The sequence below is a fragment of the Hippocampus guttulatus genome, chromosome 6 (genome assembly GCF_054856545.1).
Source record: "Hippocampus guttulatus isolate MCC_2025c chromosome 6, RoL_Hgut_1.0, whole genome shotgun sequence".
Classification (NCBI taxonomy): Eukaryota; Metazoa; Chordata; class Actinopteri; order Syngnathiformes; family Syngnathidae; genus Hippocampus; species Hippocampus guttulatus.
In genome coordinates this window covers 7,474,575-7,494,214 of record NC_141266.1, presented here as the reverse complement: position 1 = coordinate 7,494,214, position 19,640 = coordinate 7,474,575, and the positions used below count along the sequence as shown (strand labels likewise).

Below are 19,640 nucleotides of genomic sequence, written 5' to 3'. Positions count from 1 at the left end.
TTTGTAGTTTACTTTCTTAAACAATTCTTAGTGACTTTTTTTTGTTTTACACTCAACATATAATCCAGACAAAAAAAGGACTGTTATACGAAAACTATTTTAAAAAATAAAATAAAAACAAACCTGCTCTAAAACCAAACTGGATTTTTAAAACAAAAGTCAAAATAGGATAATAATTAACTATGATGAAACATTCCAAACTATTATAACCTTGACCCACTCAGCGATCACAACATCGTATTGAAGTCAAACGGTGTGCAGCAAACAAATGTACTTGTGGATTTAAACCTCAGACGACCATTTTCCGCACCGCTTCAACATTTCCTTGAGAACAGACCCAAAAGAAAGCAGGGCGCAAAAATTAGAGCCAAGGTTCAACTTTTGCCACCCACCTCATCCTTTTTCCTTCACTAACATTTTTGGGTCCAAACTATGAAACAAAGAGTAGATTGAAACTCATCTCCCACAGATTTAACAAACATGCTAAATGCTCAACAAATACATGGAGTCCTCCCCTCGGATAAAACAGCCTCCTAACTAAAAGTGAGTGGGGAATCAAACGACAGCACCTTGCAGGAAAGCCTCTATGAATCCTGTTTGCATCCTCACACTGAGCACTGGCTGAGGAATAATCATTGGGGAGGCAGCCTAAATTAATACTCCAGTTGAGGCTGCCTCATTCTCTGTCATTAGGGCACATTACAGGGCCACAATATACATCATTAGTCCAGGCACAAACAATTAATTAAAAGGCAGTTAAGGAGACAAGCTCGTGTCACTTCTCCCCGTGGTTTTAATAGACTGCAAAACAGCAGAGGGCCAAGTCAAGAAGGATCATCCCGTCATTTGCTTCCATTCAGTCATCCTGGCTAATGGCTGCACTTGTCCTCGTTGTGGCTGTGGCTTCAGAACCTGAAGTATCCGCTCGCTCATAAAGCCAGGCATTGGTAAGTGAATAGCTTCGGGTAGGATATACTGTAACCATTTCCACTGTACAACACTCATGTCTGCATGGATCTTGAAAAGAAGTCCTCATACATAAACACACAAAGAAATGCATGCGACCAGTGCACGTACGATTCAGATTCGTAATTTAATGTATTTGTAACAGGCTATTTGTGTTCCAGAGTTTCTCTTAGGCGAGTTGTCTAAATCACAATTCACATGTAATATGACTAAAATAAAGCCCTGTATTCCACAAGTCTTTCAGCAGATAACTTCAAAAACTCAAAAGCGGCGTCTGACTTTCACGGGTTGATTTTTAATACATTTTCGTTTATTGTTACGATTATTGAAATGATTTTATCTCTTTTATTATTTTTGGGGGGTTTGTTTCATGACAGAGGGATACGAACAATTTTGTCCACATGTGTATCGACAAGTCAAGTTGTGACAAGGAAAGTAACTTGCCATCACATTGGCGGCAATGCAATCAATCAAACAAAACAAACACTGTCATTGTCAAAAAAGAATAGAAGGCACAATTGTGCACCAATATATCAGTACTGATGTGTTATGCTCTTGCTACGAGGTACAACAACAATTGCCAAAAGTTGAGCTGCTGAAACATGTATACGTGAAGTATGATGAACATTAAATAACTCACACTGTATTCATGGGGATTTGGTCGCACCATTTTCTAAATTCCAAAAGATATGCAACCTGACACATCACATTTATCTCTTTCCTTAACTCACACTGTATTCATGGGAATTTGGTCGCACCATTTTCTAAATTCCAAAAGATATGCAACCTGACACATCACATTTATCTCTTTCCTTCCACAAGACGTACTTGTACGTCTTTTTAAAATTAGGCCCCGCCTACCAAGGACGTACTTGTACGTCCAAGTCTTTTTTTTTTTTGCGTTATAGAGAGGAGGAGGGTCTGATGCAATCTGTGAATGAGAATAAGCCGTTTGCATTGTAAATCATGTAAAAAAGCGACCAGTAGGTGGCAGTGGTGCCTCATGTGCTTGAAATGCATGCTTTCGCAAAAAGCTATTTTTCTCAGTTTTTTGCACAGGAATCGCCATTTTCATGAAACTTAGTCATTTTGTAATGCCGACTGCTGAAGAATGGAAAAAGGTAGAAACATTTTTTTCTGCTGAAAGAAGAGAGTCCAAACTTTATTTTGGTAGGCTCCATGTTGATATAGCATTAGAACTAAATATTCTGTGGGCCTTGCAAGATCAGTCGAAATCCAGTAAAACGCTGGGATTGAGGGGGTTGCTCCAGTGAAAATGGCTGGGATTGAATGAGTTATAAGTAAAGCTAATTCAGCGATGAAACAGTGATCGGTAATATGCTTATTACTGTATGTCTCCTGTGTCGATTTGTAGCAAACGCAGTACAAAAGCAAAACGAGATGAACCTCTGAGCTTCGCAACAAATGGTCAAAATAGTATGACATCGTGTCACTTTAGGATGTCTTGAGTCAAGCATAACTTCTCTTTGGTTGCTAGGTAGCTAAATGGTCAAACCGCAATGACTGGTAGCTTACACCAAAGGACAACAGGGAAAAAGGTTGTGTCCGAAGAGAAATATCGGGTCCTGGTTACGTTGACGTTAATTTGCCATGTCATGACTCGTGTTGTACTTAAAAGTGTCAAATTGAATGGATCAGTCAGGCTGACCACAAATGAATTATCGATGCATGGAAAACTATTCAATCATTGTTCGAGGAAATGTCTCCAATGTTTTTGAAAATGAAAACAAAAATAGTCTTAACATGCCAAGTATTCAAGTTTTTTTTTTGTTCATTTATTGACCACTGAGTCATCACTCTCTCAAAACACAAAGACTTCCTTTAACTCAATATTGACTCTATGAGATGATCAAATTCTACAATTTTCCTTCACACAAGTCTGTGATTTGAAGAAAAAAAATTGTTGACTGGATGAGGTCATTGCAAAACATCTGAAATAAAAGGTTTCCCCTGTATTTCAAATCACATATTTCCAGTAACTCGATTGCATAATGACGCATGTATTTACATTTTCATAGAACGCCTGTTCAGCGTATGGCATCCTATCACTCACATTCATTTAAAATTAACTTGAATAAATATATACATACTGTATAACTTATTCCACCATCCATGTGACCTATAACTTTTACAACTGAACACAATGTGTGTGTGTATTTATCTATTGATTGATAGATATGTGGGGTCACATTCAAAGTAGGGCTACAAATAATTATTTCAATCATCGATTATAATTCAATTATTTTGGCAGTTAATCAATGAATTGGATTTTAAAATGTGGTTTTCATTTCCATCCCTTTATTCAAAAACAGGACATAATTTCCAACTGAAAGTGTAGAAAATGCACAAATAAATTAATTCTGATTCAGTTACTGGTTTGGTCATGTCAGAAAATCTCCAAGGCAAAACTGTTAATCATTGTTTTCCAAAGTAAAAGCAAATATCTGCATATGTTTCATTTTGATTCAACAAAATAACCTGTCTGCTTTCATGCAGGACAGAAATACAATCTGGGAGTATTTACTGTTGACGGGCTGAAATTAGGAGGATTCAGACACGTTTAAATTAAATAAGGTCTCTAAACAATTAATCGATAATCAAAAACTGTTTTCAATTGCATTGGTAATCGATTCATTGTCGAACAATGGTTTCATCTCTGATGCAAACTCATTGCTGGCATCAGCCGAAACTCGATATGTCGAAATTTGGTCAATTTAATGTTTTGTTTTGTTTTTTTCAAAAACCTATTCTATTGTTCGGTCCCTAAGTGTGTCTGCTAATTTTACAAATCATTGATCAGAGTTGAAAATGGTTTGCCTTCTTTGACAATGCAATGTTAACGGCGAAACAAACATGCCGTTTATTTGGTTTCCTGAGAAGTGCTGGTTTTGGAGATGGGAGGACTCCACCTTGTGCCACTGTCATATTAAATGGGAGTCAGCACACACCTGCCGCCATTTATAGTCCCTCTGATTAATAACAGTGGCATACCACAGAACTGGACGGTCTTCCAGAATCGATTCAAAGACGAGAAAAAAACGGGTCGGGGAGGCTCTCAGGGGGCTAAGATCAACGTTGAAAGAGCTTCAGGAATTTCTTTTGAGTACATGTCACAATAATCTATTGTCTGCTTATCTGGGCTAACAATAAAACAAAAACATTCAAACCGCGGCGACATTTTTGCAAAAACACACTGAGATCTCCAAAACACAGGTGGGAAAAGTGTGTATTCTATTTATTTATTCTTCGTTTAATCGGGTAGAGCAATTGAGAACTGCTTCTCAGTCAAGATGACATGGTCCAATAAAAGTAAGGTTGACCATTTTGGTTATCATTTCCAAAGGTATGCTTGGCACAAACAACACTGCTCATCGCCTTCAATGGAGCATGGTGTTGGCAGCATCAGGCTTGGCCTGTTTCTCTTCAGCTGGAACTAGGGTCTTAGTCAATGCGGAGGGAATTATGAACAGTTCCAAATACAGCTCAGTTCGAGCACAAAACCTGCTGAAAGTTCATGGGAATTTTATCTTCGGCATAGCAAGATGATACTGGTCTAATGGTCAATCTGACAAGGCACTGACCAAAGTCCTGATCATTCCTAAGTGCTGTTTCACATTCCAGAGATGCAGTTGCTTCACTGTGTCCCAAAGTACTTGAGTTTCGAATTTCATCGACCTCCGGTTCTGAGTTTGTGGTTGGTTTTTGACTTGTTTTTTGTTCCTTTCCAATCCAAAGACCTGCATCCCCAAGTTGACTGCCTTATTTACTGACCGCTAATAGAAGATGTTGTGATACTGAAGCGTCTCTCCATCTTCTGCTGTCCCTCCTCCGACTCTCTCAAAGCAATGAGAAATGAGAGCGCGCTGGGGTCAGTGTGTGAAACTCCTCTTGATGGCTACACTGGGGAAGAGGCTGGATAGCTCTTGAGCTATCCTTGTGTCTATTTGGGAGCAGAAGGAAACATCCAGGAGGAGCAGCTTTGGACACGACTGGAGGAGTTTCTTCAATGAGGCAGCACTCACAAGCCGTGTTCCTGACATGTCACAACATGAATATGAAGTCAAGAAAGTTGGGATGTTTGATTATGCTCATTCAAACAAATATGCACAAGCGGTGTCGCCATAGAATTGACTCATGTCAAATGGCAGTATTTCATTCACTTAACATACTAATCAAGATTGCAAGCACTTGACACTGGATTTTTTTTCTATTTCCATTATTTCCTGTTTTAACATTTGAACAAATTAGAACTCAACCAGCACCTTGTAACAGATTGCGTTTGACCTTAGAGCTTTCACAATTTGCGTTGACATTTTGGTTGTATCCACGCCCACCGTGCAGGACAAAGTGCAGTGAGCTGCAATGGGTCAATCTATCGCCATCATGCTTTGGTGTTCTTATCAATAACATTGTATACATGCCACAAATAAAAAGGCACAATTAGCGTCTAATGGACATGCATGACCACAGATAATCAGAGTGACTGAGAGTCTGACTTGAGTTCTGAGTGAGGGAGCCATACATGAACGAGGCAAATACCTGCCTTGCAATTCGCCAGAATTACAAATTTGCATTTCTCAAACAACAAGTCCAAGTTTTGATAACATTGCAGGACATAACCTGCCGCTATTTGGTCATCACAGCTACTGTGGTGATTAGTGACTGACTTGTGTGACAGTGTTGCTGCCACCAGTAATTGACATGACACACGCAATGTCTGTTGTGTAATGTATAAGGAAATCATTTACCCAGTATGTCGAGATGTTGGAGCAAGGGGCAGCTGGAGGCCAACTCTTCGATATCCGAGTCACGGACTGTGCGATTGGCAGTGAGGAAAAGTTTGCGTAAGCGTGGTAAGCTGCGAGCGAGGTGCTGGAAACATCCAGTGCTGCTCTGCAGAGTGGGACTCCAGCCCAAGTCCAGTTCCTCTAACATTCTGAGCAGTCACAGATCAAACAACAAACGGTCGGGCAACTGAGTGGACTCCAAAATTTACAAGCCACCTCAATTGAGGTCAGCTTTGAACTGCCGCCGGCAGTCAGAGGTGAATTTGACTGACCTGCAGCCAGAGACAAGCTCATTCAGACCACGATCTGTCAGGTTTCTGCAGCGCCACAGGTCCAGTGAACATAGTGAGCGGCAACGAGCAGCCAGCATACTGGCCACAGCATCGTAGTCTTCAATCTGTACACAATCACAGTGAGTCAGGGCACATTCACCAGCATTCGTAGTGCAACTGTAAACCTCAAGCTTTGGTAATGATCTGCTCATATTTGGTACTTGGCTGAGAAGATCAATGAACTGCGTGTACTATGTGCTCTGTGGTTGGTTGGTGGCCAGTCTAAGGTTTACCCTCCTCTTGCCCAGAGTCAGCTAGGAAAGGCTCAAGCTCACCCATGACCAAAGGTAGAATACATGTCTTAGAATTTCGATTGCATGAATGTTCAACTTATTCAAAAAAGAAACTGAATTCCTTACATTCAAAGACAAAAATGCAAACACGAAATGATGCAGTTGCTGAAGTGTGGTGCAGCTGGCTGGGATGTGACTCAGTTCAGAATGTAGTGAGATGCAAATTCATGTTAAATAATTCCAAACTATTTTACAGAGTGACTCTAATTAAGCCCGATAGTTACCTGGCACCCAAAATGTGATGATTGAAACATCTTCACCATTATGCTTACTTTTTGTTGAGGTTTACAGCAAAAAGCTAAATTCTCCAAAGTGGATCAAAAACATGATCAAAAAGAGTTCCACATCATTTTCAAGGCATTTGCCTGGACATCCACAGTACAGCAAGTGCACAAACAACACGGCAGAGCAGTGATGAAAAGAACTGGGCGTCCTTTTGAAATTGACATTTGGAAATGGAAACAAAACTGGTCAGTGAAGCTGCCAACAAGCCAGCAGCCTAATTAAAAAAAACTGCAGTAATATTTGGCAATTCAATCTGGGCACTAAATGTGTTGACCATGTCTTGTCTTCCTCATACATCTGCATTGCGACTTGGGGCTCAACATGGAAGATTCATCTTCCAGAGGAAAAAAAAACACTTTTAAATCTATACCTTATACGTTGTTAGAACAAAGATTAAAGTCTTTTTGTCATGCCCAAAAAAAAAAGAAAAAAAACCCTGCACCCACCACAAGAACACCACACACCACAAAGCATGCTGGTGGCAGAAAAATGCCAGCAAACAGAACACACAGACTAATTTCACTTCTCCAGAAGAACACTTAGACTGAGCCAGCAAGAAGCCACATATGAATTTCAATTTGATGAATGAATAAAACAAATCTCTCAGCCATTCAAACTTGTGTGCCATTTTGATTTTCTATCCCAGTGGACTTTGGGTAAAAAGTAAGCTACACGTGCAATCAGCCTTGTCTCGCTGTCCATCCGTCTTGTCTTTCAACATGTCCACCTGTCTGACTAAAAGGAGCATTTAGATGCTTGTTTCTGTAAACGTCTCATGCTATGAAAGAGGTGCCGCTTTCTGTCACATGGCGAGTGTCCTCATTGAAAACAAATAAATGCTTATTCTAATTTATGTTCGTGTTGATGTCGTGTTTATTCTCACCCTGACACAGCTCCCGAGGTTCAGGTGCTTCAACTCAATGCAGAAAGTCAAGATGCTCAGAATAGCTGTTTGCTACAGAGACAGCAAGGAAGAAAAGACAAGAGGAATGTAAGAATTGTATATCAACTGTACACATCCAAAAGACGGTTGTGTTTGGAGAATCCCTCCCGACATCTCCATTTCATTCAAATGCAAAAAGGGACATACTGTATCTGACTTTGCTTAAAACGTATTATGCTGACACCCATTACACGCACTTGAGCTTGTTACCAAGGACACGATTAAAATGATTCAAAATAATTGCTGATATACTTTAAAGTGCAAAAGAATGACAAATTAAGGTTGACTAATCTCAGTTGAGAGTACACCAACTGTACTTTTTATGCGGACACATTTATCAGCAGTGAAACAGTGTCAGTGTACGTAGACATGCTCAATTCTGCCTCTGGCATCTTCTCTTCGGCGAGCGAGACATTTATGCATTGAGTGACAAGATCATGACAGCCTGACAAAAAAATAAAAAAATAAAACACTGCTCATTCTGTCTGTCTCGCTGTAAACAACCAGCAGGAAACTGCATGCGTGGCTCCATCCATCCATTGCAGAAACTTAACTTGTGTCTCTCACACCTCAGTATGAAAACATGACAAAGAACGAAAACCACTAAGATCTGACACCAGAGTCACGACTTTTTATCTTTCAGACAATCCTGAACATGAGCACTGTAGCATGTCAGAGTCCGCCTGTGATCGGAGCTCACATTGCTTATTTTAAAATCAATGGTGGTGACTCTGAGACATACCATTGAATAAACACAGATTAAAAATACACACGTTAAGACAGTGTGTATGCAGGCTGGGTTTTTTTAATCCTCACCAAAATATGAAAAAAAGAAAAGGCTCAGATCATAAATAGGAATTTGTGAAAAAACACATGCCCGAGTTAAATCGTTAATTGGTTGTATTTACGTGACCTCCAAAATGTTGTTGAAGTGACTATCAACTCATCCACATTTTGTGTTTCATGTGGATGCCAATGAGTTGAAAACAATGCTTTTGACGGACAAACAGCAATCAAACCAAATGCTATGTCTTCCAACTTTAGAGTCAAACTTAAATACTCAAGGAGCCATTTCGGCCGTCTAACACAGACACACAGACAGACAGAAAGAACAAAAAATAAATAAATGAAGATCATAGTGCATGTCATCCTTTTTTTCTTTGTTTTTGTACCTGCATGTAAAAACAAAAAGTGGGCAGCATTTATGAAATCAATTAACTGCTACAGGGAACACAAAATTATATTTCTGCAGGTATCAAAAACATGTTGAACTCTGAAAAAAAGAGGCTTGGTTGAATCTTAAGTTAAAATAAAACATTGATACGAGTCCTAATTTAAAATGAAAGGGCGGCACGTTGATCAGCTGGTTAGCACGTCGGCCTTCTTGTGTGGAGTTTGCATGTGCACCCCGGGCACTTCTGTTTCCTTCCACATTCCAAAAACATGCGTGAGAGGTTCATGGAACATTCTGAATTGTCCTGAGGTGTGATTGTGAGTACGAATGGTTGTTCGTCTATGTGTGCCCTGCGATTGGCTGGCAACCAGTTCAGGGTGTCCCCGGCCTCCTGACCAAAGACAGCTGGGATAGGCTCCAGCACGCCCGTGAGCCTCGTGAGGATAAAGCAGATCAGAAAATGGATGGATGGATGGTCACAGACATCCACAGGAGATTGATGAAAGTGACACATGCAGCTGGGAGTTGCAAACTCCTTCTCCAGGTCATAGTATGTGTACCCGGATCACGTTCCGAACTGATTTGGGAGGCTAACGAGATAAAAACCTTTGCCTATGATCGTTACCAACTAATTAAATGGTGGCAGAAGAATTCTGTGTCAATTCTCAGTTTTCCATTTTGTATTTTTAATCTGAGCCCAAATTGAACCACGAAAAATGGGCATTTTTGTGTTGGATTAAAAAACACCACTCAGGGTTGCATGTTAAAGACAAAATATGTCATAACAAAGAGTGGTCTTGCATTGCTGTGAGGTAACAACGCAACTTGCGTACAAACAACAAGGTCACTGATATATGTGAGGATGCGTGATGACCGCGCCTACCTCAATCTTGGTACGATAAAGTACTAGTCTGCGGAGACGTGTAAATTTGGAAATGTGTATGAAGGCCTGTGGGTGAAGGCGGTCGCAGGAGGCCAGGTTTAGCTCCTGTAGCCCTGGACAAGTCTGGGCAAGGACCTCCAAACAGGCCTCATTCAGGAAGTGGCAGCAAGACAGCTCCAGACACACCAGACTGAGCCCACACGCCTTCATGAAACTGTGGAAAAAGGAGAAATAAGGTTAGATGCACAGCTGCGGTATTAACAAGTACTTCATTTGAATCAAGATTAAGAATTATCACACACTACTATGAAATACCAGAGGTGGGTAAACTTGTGTGCATTCTTTCGCAACTTTTCAAGTTCTTCAAGGCCATTTCTATCCTTGAGAGCCCACGCTGAGAGTCTGACCTGCTGAAGCTAGTGAGGGTGAGAGCACCACGGTTGCCAGTCCAAGAAAGGTTGAGCCTCTGGAGGCGTGTGCAGCGGCTCTGCAGGTGTCCCAAGGAGGTGTCACTCAGCCTGGCCCAGTAGGGCTGCAAACTCAGCTGGGTGTATTGCAGCGGGTCACAACAGTGCTGGTGTAGCATCTTACAACTCTGGGCCAGACGGCACAGGTCTGGCAAGGTCAGGTGGCTGAGTATCAGTTGAATGAGCTAAGGATGGGGACGGAAATCAGAGAAGGGGGAAAAAAAACTTCAGGAGAGAAGCCACCAAAACACATAAATAACAGAGCAAACAAAGATGAGCACACAGTGGAAATTTTGGGGCACAAGGGAACAACACCTCACCACATAATGCTGATTAACATTCATTGGACCTATTTTATATTCAGTACATAGCGATAATTCAAACGGAAAATGAATGTGTAGAAATTAAATTTTCTAACAATTCAGTCGGCCCATCAGACCTCACTAAATGTTTTATTTATTTATTATTTTTTTTAAGATCAATCAATAGTGGAGCGGGTAGCAAACTCTTTGGGTCCAGGAACCACTCACAGGGGAGGCATTTTTTGCGTCCTCAAATCCCTAACTTAACTACTATACTCCTAAATGGCAAAGCAATAGGAAGTTGCCTATTTTTAAGAAAATAATTGGTTGTCATGTTATAAGAAATTCATGTTTTATTGACAAAAGGCAGAATTTTGACAAGAAAAAACGCTGTATTTTGATGAAAAAGTCCCATTTTAAGAAAACAACTGTACCGTATTTTCCGCACTAAAAGGTGCAACTAATAGCCTTCCATTTTCTTAAAAGCTCACACTGCACCTTAAAATCCGATGTGCCTTGTGTATGGTCATTACGGTAATATTTCGACCCCAAAATGGCTCCTTGCTCGAGACATGCTGACAACGCAGAGTTCAAATGTAAGGCGATCGGTTACGCAGTTGAACACGGAAATAGAGCAGCAGCAGGAGAGTTCAACGTTAACAAGTCAATGTTATAACTTGCTGTTGGTTAAGGGAACTGTGTCGCCGCTTGATTCAATATGTTTTACTGACATCTGATCGTTCTGTTGGCCTTTCCTTGAGCATAGCTCCATCTAGTGGACGCATTGTGGATTGCGTCTTAGAATGCGGTGCGCCCAATGTATGAAAAAAAATGATAAAATAGGCCATTCATTGAAGGTGTGCCTAATAATCCAGTGCACCTTTTAGTGTGGAAAATATGGTACTTTCCAGAATCAAGTCATAATACTATGAGATTATAGTCAAGGTTGAACAAGGGAAGAAAGTCATTTTTAGAAAGTGAGCCTCAAAAATACGGCACGAATCTCATAATATTCTACCAATTATATGATCAAAAATGAAAAAGGGCTATATTGGAAAAACATTCACATTTGTCCTTGAAAAGATCGAGGACTTTAGTATATTATATGTGAAACATCTTTATATATTCATGCAGGAATGTCAGATGTTTGTCACAATACCTGTCACTCACATTTTATAATGGGCCCAAAACTGAGGTAGGTAGAGTACGACAGTAATTCATTTATTATGTTTATTTTATCAGTGCGCCAGTCCCTCTATGTCAATACTGTATGTTCAGCGGAACCTCGGTTTAACACACCCGGAACCAATAGACTCACAATATAACTCCAAACGCCCGCTTGTAAAGTATTTGTCCGTTTGTTGGCTCCATAATTGGCTGCTGTTCACTGGCGCTGTGGGGCAATCAACAGTCAGCGACTGGGAGATGGATTTCCGGGTTGTGACGCTGATACACAGTCGACCAGAGCAGGCCGTCACATGCCTTCGTGGTAGCCACGTTACAGGCAATGCATGGATATACAGTACGTGGCGGCCATGTTGCCAGGGGTGACTGTGCCAGAAAAAGCAATGTATGTAAGCACGTAGCTAAAAAGGCCCAGCGTCGATAATCTGGAAACCGGACGATTTCCCAATGAGCCAGCCTGTGCATTAATTTCTTCCGGTCAGCAATCTGTTTTGAAATCAGACAAAATGCAACATTTAAAGGTCTTATTGCTTCTCACACAAATGTACTACTAATGTATTAATGCAGTCTGGTAGGCCATTTTATGTAATTAGAGCACTGACGACACTACATTTGTTAGTTAGGGTGTCACCAAGTCAATATTATTTAATACCAAAAGATGCCATAACTTAATGCACCACTAGAAACAACACCGCTGTCACTATATTTCACCCTGTCAGTAGGGGGAAAATATATAAATTAACGAGGCATAAAACAGTCACAATTGTTACTTGTAACTGCAACAAAGCATGTTGGGGAAAGCCATGGCAACTGAAAGGTTGGCGCCAGTCTGCTGAGTACTGTCCGAAGAGCGCGAACAGGAAATTTTGTGTTAGCTGCCAAAATGTTGCTGGTTTAGCAGCATTTGATAAATATAAATATGCCTTGTTCGGTGTCAAGTGTCTTGTTATGGACACTTGCCTTTTTGTCTTTTTTTCCCATTTCCACTATTTACGTTGTCATACCTTTTCAAATCAAGACTGACCGTGATCTTTTAAGCACATTCCATTGTCATTTTTGATGAAATATCAGATGAATATTGTTGGAAAGAATGGTCAGATAGTTTGGAATGATGAACAAAGGAGGCACATCGACATGAAAATATGAACTAAAGTGTGCCGTTCAGAGCCATGAAACTTCAGGGCTAAAAATGTCTCCCACTCCGACTCTGGTCTTATCGATGAATTTTGTACACGTTTTTCAAAAAAAATATGTTTTTCTTGTCAAGCCCTTATTTGTGGCATCCAATCATAACCAAGATGATAGAAGGAAATGCACTTACAGCGCAGCTGGTGAACACAACTAACTGCACGCAATCATCGTCCCCAAGGACCAGCGAGGTAAATTTAGATAAAGTGTGAAACTTTTGAAACTGTTTCAAGCTTTTTTTGATATTTAGTTACAATAACGTCCTATTGTTCTGGGCATCTTTAGGCCACCAGCACAGTACTCTACGATAATTTTGTACTGTATATATTGGCGCAATTTTAATTTGTTGCACAATCAAGTGATTCAACAGGAGAAGTATCCCCAGATGATTGGTTAATCTTTCTTTTGCTACAGCTGCTTTTTTGTCAATATTAAAGTTGTGTAATGACTGTGTTGAGCAATTTTAACAGACAAAACAATTAATTCACTCTCACGGTGTATAGTATCTTTCGCTAAAGGATGAATAACGTTTCTATCCCTTAGCTGATGATTCAGACAGGTACTGAAGTGTTGGAAGCATCAGCGAGTCAGTCGTCAGTTTTGTTGATAAGTGGCATAGCAATACTTTGAAGTTCTCAGATGGCGGTGGCACATCATCGGCCGTTTTGCTCCCATGATTGCAAAGTATTAGACAAATTCCAATTGTCTTGTGGGGAGCTCAGCTTGTTTAGTTTATTCAGGTTGTGTGCTATTGATCTTCCCTTTCTGCTTAAAAATAACAGACACTTAAACGTCATATTTAGCAACAGCCTTATCAAAGTCACAATTTAGTTTCAGTCATCAAAAATAATCAAATGAATAGAAAGTCTTGGCTCATTAGAGTTCATAGTCATTCACCTCATAGGGTAGTTTGTCAAAGTAGCCGTTGCCTGTCCTGCTGTCTGCACTCTGTCTGAATGGACCGCCCAGCTCAGAAAGGTCCTCTTCACTGTCACTCAGGTCAATGATGTCAATGACAGGCATTTTGTAGAGCGCGAGCATGGGCCTCTCTTTCACGCCACGGAGGATGACGGCATCCAGTTCAGTATAATAATCCAGAAGAGAGCTGTTGACCTCCAGGCGTAGCAGGTTGGTGGGAAAACCGATATGCTTGATGTTAGGTGAAAACTGGCGAGCCTGGGGTGCCAGCAGCTTAGTGGGCTCCCCCGACCACAACACCTCCCACCTGCATGAGAGAAATTGGACAGGATGAAGTCATCCAGCCAATCCATTATTTAGTCACTGTGATGGCTATGACTTGTCAGTGTTTAAAATGGTAAAGTTGATGTACTTTTCCTGCCTAAAATATCATGGCATTGTATTGCTTCGTTATTTACTGTATGCGACTCCGGAGTTTGAAACAATACAAATCTTTTATCATGTACCATGTTAAAATTCTGCTGTGCAGTCGTGAAAACTCATCATGGTTTGGTACATCTGCCTTACGATCATCACCATAAATTGCAGTTTTAACAGTTCCATGCCTTGTGCACAAACGGCCAATGATCTCTGGTGATGTATGGTATGATTCCTCATCTAATATTACACCTCAGGGAGATCACAACACACTCCTCTATGGGCTGAAATATGTGCCACCAGAAATTCAATCTGAAAAATGAATCAATTGGAATCGCTACAATTGAATCTGTATGGAAAAGATTTGAATTTGTAATACAATGTGGAAAGGTATACGCAACTGAAATGCAATTCAAATTGTATAATTTGAATACCGTTTTTCAAAGTAAAAATTCAAGTTGAACAATGCAAATTCAATTGATGGAAATTAGATTCCATTTTTCAAAGCACTTTTTCAAGTTTGGCAATGCAAATTTAAATATAAATTATTCCGATTCCGTTTCTGGTGGCACATATTCCGGCTTATACCCCCTCTGCCTCTCTGGGCGCATGGAAGTTTCACCCAAAAAGTCTACATGTGCTTTGAGGACTTTGAGAAAGCATTCGACAATGTCCTTTGGCAAGAGAGTTCTGTGAGTGGTATTCGGGGAGTATTAGGTTTTAAAGCAGCAGCCTTTACTTATGTTACTGGTACCGTTTGTTTGTTACATATTGAGCCCAAGGGAAATATTTTTGTTAATTTATTGATGTAAATTGTGACATTTAAATTGTTTTGTCCAAATATATTAAAGGGGAAGTGAAGTCAAAAATGCTCTTTACGATATAATTTTGTGTCTCCACTCGTCTAAACACAGTACTCTGATTAATTTTGCATTGGTGGAATATGAATTCACCAAAAATATCCAGCCATTTTATTTCATCTCAGGGGGTTGACATTTTGCCTTGAATGGGCACTTTCTGGCGACTGAAGATGACATCACAGTGCCGAAAGGTTTTGGTAAGAACCGTAGTGGCTCACCTGTTTTCTGGGTTTAGTCATGTGACGTCGACAGCAAGTGGCAGTACAGGGCTAAATGGCCGCACCATGAGATGGATAAAATGGGTGGATTTTTCTGCCTCAATCATATTCCACAAATGCAATATTTAGCCTAATACCAAATTTAGACTGGTGGGGGTGCATAGAACAATTATTATAAAGACATTTTTTGACCTGACTTCCCCTTTAAGGATTGTGTTGAAAGGGCCATTTTGACTCAGATGAAGCATTTCTATTTTACACTGTAAAGGAAAAAAAGAAAATCACATTTAAAAGACAAATTCTTTCAATGAAAGTTGGTAGAGTTCATACTGTACTCATTTGAGGGGAAAGAATCAATAGGAAACTGGATTTTTCTATACAACCTGATGGAATACAGCAGAGGAGCTCATCAGCAAGCTTTGCAGAAGCCTAATACCGATCCTGGTCATCTGAACCAGGTGTGATGGAGGAGGGAAACATGTAAAACAGGCTGGATAGGGTCTCTCCAGGACTGGACTTGGCCACCCCTTAAATACTATGATCTGTTTCTTGTGTTATACTTCAAGTTAACATGGTGGACACAATCCTAACTATTTGTTAAGAGAGCTAAAAGTTGTGTGAATACATTGGTCCCTTCCGCTCCAAAAAAATACAACATCAATCCAAAGTACTGGGATTATGTGAAAAAAAAATGTGATGTGTTATGAAGGAGTTTATTAATGCGCTATTGGCATAATTGCGATATTTAGCATGGACTTGAAGAAATTACATTTTTATTTTCTAATGAATGAAGTGAATGTTTTCATGTGGCAAAATAAGCAGGCTGTATTCTTATGGAATTAAGATAAAATAAGATCAGAAAACCTTTAATAGTCTCACAATGGAGAAATTCCCACTTCACTTCACTTAATTGTAATGACATAGAATTTGTTATTCATCCATCCATTTTCTAATCCAATTATCCTCACAAGGGTCGCGGGCATTCTGGAGCCTATTCCAGCTGTCTTCGGGCAGCCGGCGGGGGAAACCCTGAACTAGTTGCAGGCCAATGGCAGGGCACACATAGACAAACAACCATTCATGCTCACAATCACACCGAGGGACAATTTGGAGTGTTCAATCAGCCTGCCATGCATGTTTTTGGAAAGTGGGAGGAAACCGGAGCACCCGGAGAAAACCCACGCAGGCACAGGAAGAACATAGAAACTCCACACAGGAAGGTCGGAGCCAGAATTGAACCCTGCACCTTCTGCACTGTGAGATGTACATTCTCATCAATTGACCACCGTCCCGCCTTATTTATTTATATATAAATATATTTCATTTTATGTTAATAACGCTCCTAGATACTGTTCACTTATTGGAAGATGGTGGAAATTAATGGTTGCATGTGATTGGTCAACGTCATCAGAAAAACAAACAAACATACAATTCCATATAAAAGTATTAATTTATCAAAGCTTTTTGTGATGCACATATTGTACATGCCATTATCGCAATATTTTAGCAATATATTATGCAGCCCTACAGGGTACAGCGTCACCTTACAATTAAGTTATACCTGTAGATGAATGAGATGAGAACTTGAGTAATTGTTTCAGAAGTGTTCGAGGAAGCTTTGCTTTAGCGTTAGGGTGTAAGGCACCGCAAGTCGGACTCATTAAATTACACTAAATGTGCATTTTTATCAAATATGGGAGCTTTTACGCATTTGCATTAATTTCATTACTATGAGTCTGTAACCTTAATTCTAAGAATTCTTGAACACAAAGCATACGTAAGCATGTCGACAAGTAATACAGACAACATATGCATACAGTTACAAATTGATATTGTGTCTGCTCATAATTTTCAAAACCAGATGGTTGCCTCACCTGACATCCGTGGGAGGATTTTGGGAAAAGGGGTTATGCGAGCAGGCCAGAATCTGGACAATAGCCCCAGGGTAATAAGTCTCAAGCACCTCCACAGCTGTAGGGTAAACAGGCTCTTCAAATCCCAGCTCAATATAATCCTGGCTGTAGAAACTTTTAGGTGTGCATCGGAAACGTGGTGAAGCGCTGGCACATTGTTCCCACCAAGTTCCATAAGTTCTGAACACCGCAGTCTGTGTAAAGTCTCCAGAGCTGGGGTAGACATTAGGTACACCAGCCAGGTTCCACATCGTGTAAGACATACTATTCTCACTGCCATAATGAGAGCTAAAGTCCAAAACCTCCTTGGTGTACTGCTCCACCTCCACACTGACGGGCAATATTGCCCGTTGGCCAGATTCCACTGCTCGCCGACTGGTCAGTGCCTCACCACGAGTCCCACTCCTGGAGCGTCGCCGCAGACAGATATAGTAAAACATGCTCAACAGAGTTAACATAGGGAACTCTAGGCTGTTGGAGGCAGTGGGGAAGAATGGAGATGAAGGAAGAGCCTGCACCTACTAGAAGCACAATTGCTCTAGGGGGATTTGTACAAAAGTGCAGGTTAGAGGCCTGGCCGCATGCATGACCTGTAGGTTAGAGACAAACATTCATGAGTGAGAAATACCAACACAGAATATTTCCTGACTGAATCAATTAATACACATGTCTAAAATGGTATCTTTTATTTTATCTAATCATGTATCGACTAGAAAAGGACTCTGTCTCTATGTATAAATGCTCATCTGCTCTTTTGTGTTGTTCCAAGTGTAGGAATAGCAATTGTTAAAAGTATTAAGTATGAGACTTTCGGCTCGTGTTTAATATTGCATTAATTAATGGCTTTTGGTTGTAGCTTAGATGGGGAAAACACAAGTGTACATTTGGTGACGCTGAGTTCAATCAATAGCTGCCCCATAGAGTAAAACTGTATACTGTATTGATAAATACGGTTAATACAACCTGAGCTAAACTAAAAGAACCTAAAACAAGATTCTGGTGATCATATATTTGCAAAAATGCTTGCTTGTTTCAGTGTAAGGTTGTTAGATAACAAACTGAGACGAACGAGCAATGCAAATGCACTAATGATAGTTTTGCTAGTGATATATACTACAGCATTGCAGTTTGCCGTTCGATTTGGCATGCAAAGTAACCACAAGGCATCGTCATCCATAGCAGTTTTATTGACATGGTCTATGTGTAACAAACTAAAATGTAAAATAGTTATCACGTAAAAGTTATAAAAGTGTTTCGGTGCAAACTGGTGTTTGCTAGTGAAATTACAAGCATTAGGAATGATTGCGTTACCGTTTAAGTGACAAGTTTTGTTAAAACAGCTGATGTTAGTTTTAGGGTTAGCTAGCTAGCCGACAGAGTCTGGTTAGCTCACCTTTGAAAGCATGGGCAGTTAGCCAACAACCAGACAGAGAAGAAAACACATGGGGAAAGTACTGCTGAATGTAGATGAATGCATACATTTATTTAGGTGGGTACAGTAATTCTATTTCTATTCTCAAAATACATCAACAGCCTGACCCGCAATCGGGACGTTACCTTATGATGCCTTCCATCACGTAGGAGTTGCACACACACCAAGCGCTCATTAAAACGGCAACATATACAGTACGACGGAAAACGATACCGGGATGTGCAAAATTCACTGATACTAGATAATTTGCATAATTGTTACGCAGATTCACTCATAAACCATATCGTATAAGGAAAGTACTTGTTCTGCACTACACAAGGGCATCGATTCAAAACATGTTGTAATACGTCACCATACGTGTAACATTAGATTAACATTCTTTACAATCAGAAACAAATTAAAGTATCACCCAAAACGGCAGGAAGCTACATAGTATCGATGGCAGTAACGAGTTCGACAAAACATAAGATCAACATCCGGTCGGTGAAAGAAAAGCATTCTGGGAGTGGGAGTTCTTCTCTTTCGTTTATTTCTTTGCAGACATTAAAATCAATATTTAAAAAAGATACAAAGATATGAATCTGGCTTGATATTAATACTGCTATTTTGGATGTCTTCCAGCAAGTGAATTGAACATCAAGTAGGTTTGAATTCGTAAAGGGGGGAAAAGGTTATCAGCACCAAGCCTTAGGACTGTTACAATAGCAATAGAAAATAGCACATACTGTAGTTTTTAAAAAATCCAAATATTCACATTGTGCACAAGGAGTATTATATATTACACTCTACATTGCACAAGATGTATGCATTAGGAAAGGCATATGGTGTAATATCAGTTCTACGTAAATGATGCAAATGGCTTTCTCTGGCAACCTGCAGGGGAAGAGCCAAAAGTCAACTACTGTACTGCTACAGTGCTCGACTAAAATGCCCCATTCACAGTACTGTCATCTAAGAAGCGATTCTCACTGTTGTTTTCCCCCCATCATTGTACTTTGAGTAAGGTGAAAGATGAAGGGGGCTTGAAATCGACCTGGGAATTTGCTTCAAAGGTAG

General features: G+C 40.2%; 1 protein-coding gene across 1 annotated transcript; it reads right to left on the bottom strand.

Moving 5' to 3' along the window:
- Positions 1-1,254: 1,254 nt before the first annotated feature.
- On the bottom strand, positions 1,255-19,041 carry fbxl4 (F-box and leucine-rich repeat protein 4). The gene is made up of 9 exons (XM_086113877.1): positions 18,710-19,041; positions 17,114-17,742; positions 13,724-14,051; positions 10,092-10,336; positions 9,685-9,898; positions 7,568-7,639; positions 6,047-6,171; positions 5,736-5,923; positions 1,255-5,020 (listed from the first exon to the last, which is right to left on the bottom strand). The coding sequence occupies exons 2-9, from the start codon at positions 17,608-17,610 to the stop codon at positions 4,857-4,859; spliced, it is 1,833 nt and encodes a 610-aa protein (XP_085970003.1). The 5' UTR covers positions 17,611-17,742; positions 18,710-19,041; the 3' UTR covers positions 1,255-4,856.
- Between the last annotated feature and the right edge of the window lie 599 nt (positions 19,042-19,640).